Below are 3958 nucleotides of genomic sequence, written 5' to 3'. Positions count from 1 at the left end.
GAAAATCCAACCCAGCTTTTTCACTGTGATATCTTTCACTCAACTTAAGAACAATTCTTGAGGAATTTGTCCACCTGTTTGCTCTTTCAAGGTCAAGTTTTAGTTTAGAGACTTCTTGACTCAGTTTATTCACCATTTCTGTTGCATTATTGCACTCTTCTTTGTACTTGACCAATTCAAGTTCAATTTTTTCTTGTTCTTTACTCTTGGTGTTTTTTCCCTTTTCAGAGAGTGTCAATTTTAGAACTTCAGACTTAAGATCATTATTTGAAGAATCAAGTTGCTCAACCTGTTTCTTAAGAGAGCAGTTTTCTGTTCAACAGTGTTCTTGCAAGCTTCTAAATCAATAAAATCAAATTTGATTCTTGCAAGACGTTGAATAGCTCATCCCTATCAGAAGTTGATTCTTGGAAGTCATCAATTAGTGTACTCATCAAGAAAATAAGTTTTGTTTTAGAAAACAAATGTAACTTTTCTTTAAGTTCAAGTATACTTACCTCAGAAGCATTATCTTCTTCCTCCAAGTCTGAATCTCCAAGATCCATGAGTGCTGCTTCATTAACTTCATCATCATCTAAGTCAAATCCCCAAGCTGCTACCATTTTAGTTTCATTAATTTCCATTTCATAAGTTCTTAAATTCCCCACTAATTCATCCAGGGTCATACCTGCAAGATCCTTATTTGCTTCCCTGATTGCAGTCACCTTAACATTCCACTTTGATTTTGGTAATACCCTCAGTACCTTTTCGACTTGTTCTTCTTTAGATATAACTTTTCCTAAGGAGGTCAGCTCATTTGTTAAGGTAGTAAGTCTTGTCATTATTTCATGCAAGGTTTCATTCTCCTTCATCTTAAATGTCTCATACTCAGTGAAGAGAAGAGAAATTCTGAATTTTCTTACTTGAGATATGCCTTCATGAGCATTTACTAGAGCATCTCAAATTTGCTTAGCAATGGTGCATGTTGATACCCTGTTATATTTCGCAGGTCCTAATCCACAGACCAAAATGTTTTTGGCCTTAGCATTTTTCTTTAATGCCAATAAGTCATCAGGAGTGAATTTACTTCTAACTTTCTTGACCTGTTTCCCATCTTCTAACTTCATTAGAATAGTAGGACCATCAGTGATCCTATCCCATAAGTCATAGTCTTCACCTTGAATGAATGTTTTCATCCTAGCTTTCCACCAAATGAAGTGAGAACCATCAAAGAGTGGAGGTCTAATAGTGGATTGACCTTCACTGTGACCAGTAGATGGTGCGGAATTCATCATATTGATATTTGTCTTAGGTGCTAGCCCTTTTTAAGACAACTTCTCTTTGATACCACTTGTTAAGAATTCGTGTCCTACTGATTATCTTATTTTCGCCTAACTGTTACCTATTGATGGGGTTGCCTGACGTGTTCCACAAAAGTAGTAAAACAGAAAGTAAAGAACACAATAGATTTTTACGTGGAAAACACCCGGCTCAAAAGGTGTAAAAAACCACGACCTGCACCTCTACAGGATTTAACCCCAACTTCAGTAAATAACTCTGAGCCTCAACAATGACTGATTATAAAACTCTTGTAACCAACAAATAGGAATTATAAACTCTAATCCCTATAACTCAACAACTAGGAATTATAAACTCTAATTCCTAACTACACACACCTCCCAAGGTGTGCGTTCCCAAAGTCTCTCCAGCTCGAAGACTAGCTTCTAGTTCAGTTTATAACACACTGAAACTAATATTACATCAATAGTTCAAACACAATGAACAACTCTAAAAATCAACGCTAAAACTCTTAGCTGGATTCTATACTGAGGACTAGGTTCTTCAACGTGTTTCTTCAGTGATTGAATAGCACCTCGTAAAGTCAATTTGCCGATTGTGCTTTTCTGCTTTGTAAGTGCATGAATTATTCTGACTGCTGCATCTTCTATTTAAGCACAGCTCTCCAAAGAGTTATTCTTTATTTCAAACTCCTCCTCTAATCAAAACTCTCATTGCATAGAGTTTTACTTCAAGTGAGACTCCTTCTTCAATTCCAACTCTTGTCTCATTGGTGTTGTAGTCAAATTCCAATACTTTAAATCAGCACATATTAATTTATCAGAATCTTTCTCCTCCCACACATAGGACTCTTCAAGATATACTCAGAAGTGAAACTCCTTCTTTACGTAGGACTCCTTTTTCAACTCAACTTATTTTCCCTTATCATTAAGTGTTTGAATCAAATTCAACTTGTTCTATTCCCCATGTGATCAGTAAGTTGAAGTTTCCAGCTACATTGAATTAACTCATATCAACTTGTTTCATTCATATTGTCATTCATCAAAACTTCAAGGTTAGTTAAGCCTAGTGCCAAATCGTTACAAGAATTATTTTGCACATCAAACCCAACAATAAAAAGAACACGTTACCCAAATTGAATCCGTGCGCTTAAAACAAATTATCCCACTGGAAAAAAAAATCATTTTTCTTATATACAAACTACGTGAAACTTTTTTTTAAAAAGGCATAATAGATAAACATGCCCTTTAACTTGATCTCAAATCACATTTATGACCTCCAACTTTGGGTGTGCACAAGTAGAAACTTAAACTTGTATAAAGTTGAACAAGAATACACACACGTCCTATGTGGCATAATCTACATAGGACAAGAATTGGCCACATAGGACATATGTGCCTACTTGATTAACTTTATACTCATTTATGTGCCTACTTGAGCAAACCCAAAGTTGGAGATCATAGATGTAATCCGAGGTTCAAGTTAAAACACATGTTTATGTATTGTGTCTTTTAAAAAAGATGATTAACATGTTTAAGTCGATTAAGCTCCAAAAAAAAAAAAACGATCATACTTACAAGACTAAATTAATTATGTCAAAATGGAAAAAGATATAAACAAATATTGTATAACATACCGATGAGCTGTTTGCTTCTCCGTCCTCCCTTTTCCCTTCATTTTCCTTTTCTCCTTCCATGTATGTAGTTTTCGTTTCAAGTTGTCAAGATCTGATCATGTATAAAAAGTACACAAACCGTAAGAGAACAAGTAGAAAAAAAAACACAAGAAACCCAAGACATCTACAACAACAATAGACATCTACATTCTCGTGAGGGCAGAATTTATACAGATCGTACCTCTATCTCGTGAAGGTAAACAAGTTAGTTCCAAAAGACCCTCAGCTCAGGTTAAGCAGTCCAAAATAGATTCTTAAAAAATGAATTGACTAGGGGATAACCGGCCACAAGCAGAGAGGCTAATCTACGATTTAAAGCAGAGGATGGGAAAATCAAACCGTCATCAAAGATGGAAACAAAGTTTGAACAAGTTAAATATTTAACAGATTTTTCAATATAAATACCGGCATAAAAGTTAAAACATGACTTCACAAGGCAAGTTGGGACTGTCCAGTGTCCCAATGGATTTAATTTCTTCTCCTAACTAGTTGACCTGTGAAATTCCTCTTTTGCCATTTGCATTACCCAATAATTGAGTAATGTATGATTTGCTCCTTACAGACTTACACCTTATTTTATTTTATTTTTTAATAGAATAATTATTGTCATGTGATCAGAAGGTCACGAGTTTAAATATTAGAAACAGCTTCTCACAGAAATGCAAGGTAAGACTGCATACAATATATTCTTTTGGTGGAGTCCTTCTTAGACCTTGTGCATAGAGAAAACTTTAATACACCAAACAACTTTTTTTAGGATGTAAATCACTTAAAACGATAAGATTTTTTTTTTGTCTATCCAAACATTGCTAAAACTGACAACGTTAGAATCCAATAGGTGAATTATGCTTCCTCCGTTATTGGAAGAGTTTCCCATATTAACAGTTTGTACATTGAGGCTGATCTAAGCTAGTTAATACCTCTTTCCATTAAAAAATGGGAGGTTGAAAAGTGACTCTTGTACCTCTTAGCTTTTACATGTCACTTTTTCACTTAGTTTTCTTT

General features: G+C 34.7%; 1 protein-coding gene across 1 annotated transcript in view; it reads right to left on the bottom strand.

Moving 5' to 3' along the window:
* Window positions 1–3398, bottom strand: part of LOC107853692 (putative late blight resistance protein homolog R1A-3) — a 10715-nt gene extending 7317 nt beyond the window's left edge. The window contains 2 exon segments of the mRNA XM_047412745.1: window positions 2915–3005; window positions 3135–3398. Coding sequence (XP_047268701.1) covers window positions 2915–2974 — 60 coding nt within the window. The 5' untranslated portion in view covers window positions 2975–3005; window positions 3135–3398.
* Between the last annotated feature and the right edge of the window lie 560 nt (window positions 3399–3958).

The sequence above is a fragment of the Capsicum annuum genome, chromosome 5 (assembly GCF_002878395.1).
Source record: "Capsicum annuum cultivar UCD-10X-F1 chromosome 5, UCD10Xv1.1, whole genome shotgun sequence".
Classification (NCBI taxonomy): Eukaryota; Viridiplantae; Streptophyta; class Magnoliopsida; order Solanales; family Solanaceae; genus Capsicum; species Capsicum annuum.
The sequence above is the reverse complement of the archived record's forward strand: the minus strand, read 5'-3'. Positions and strand labels throughout refer to the sequence as shown.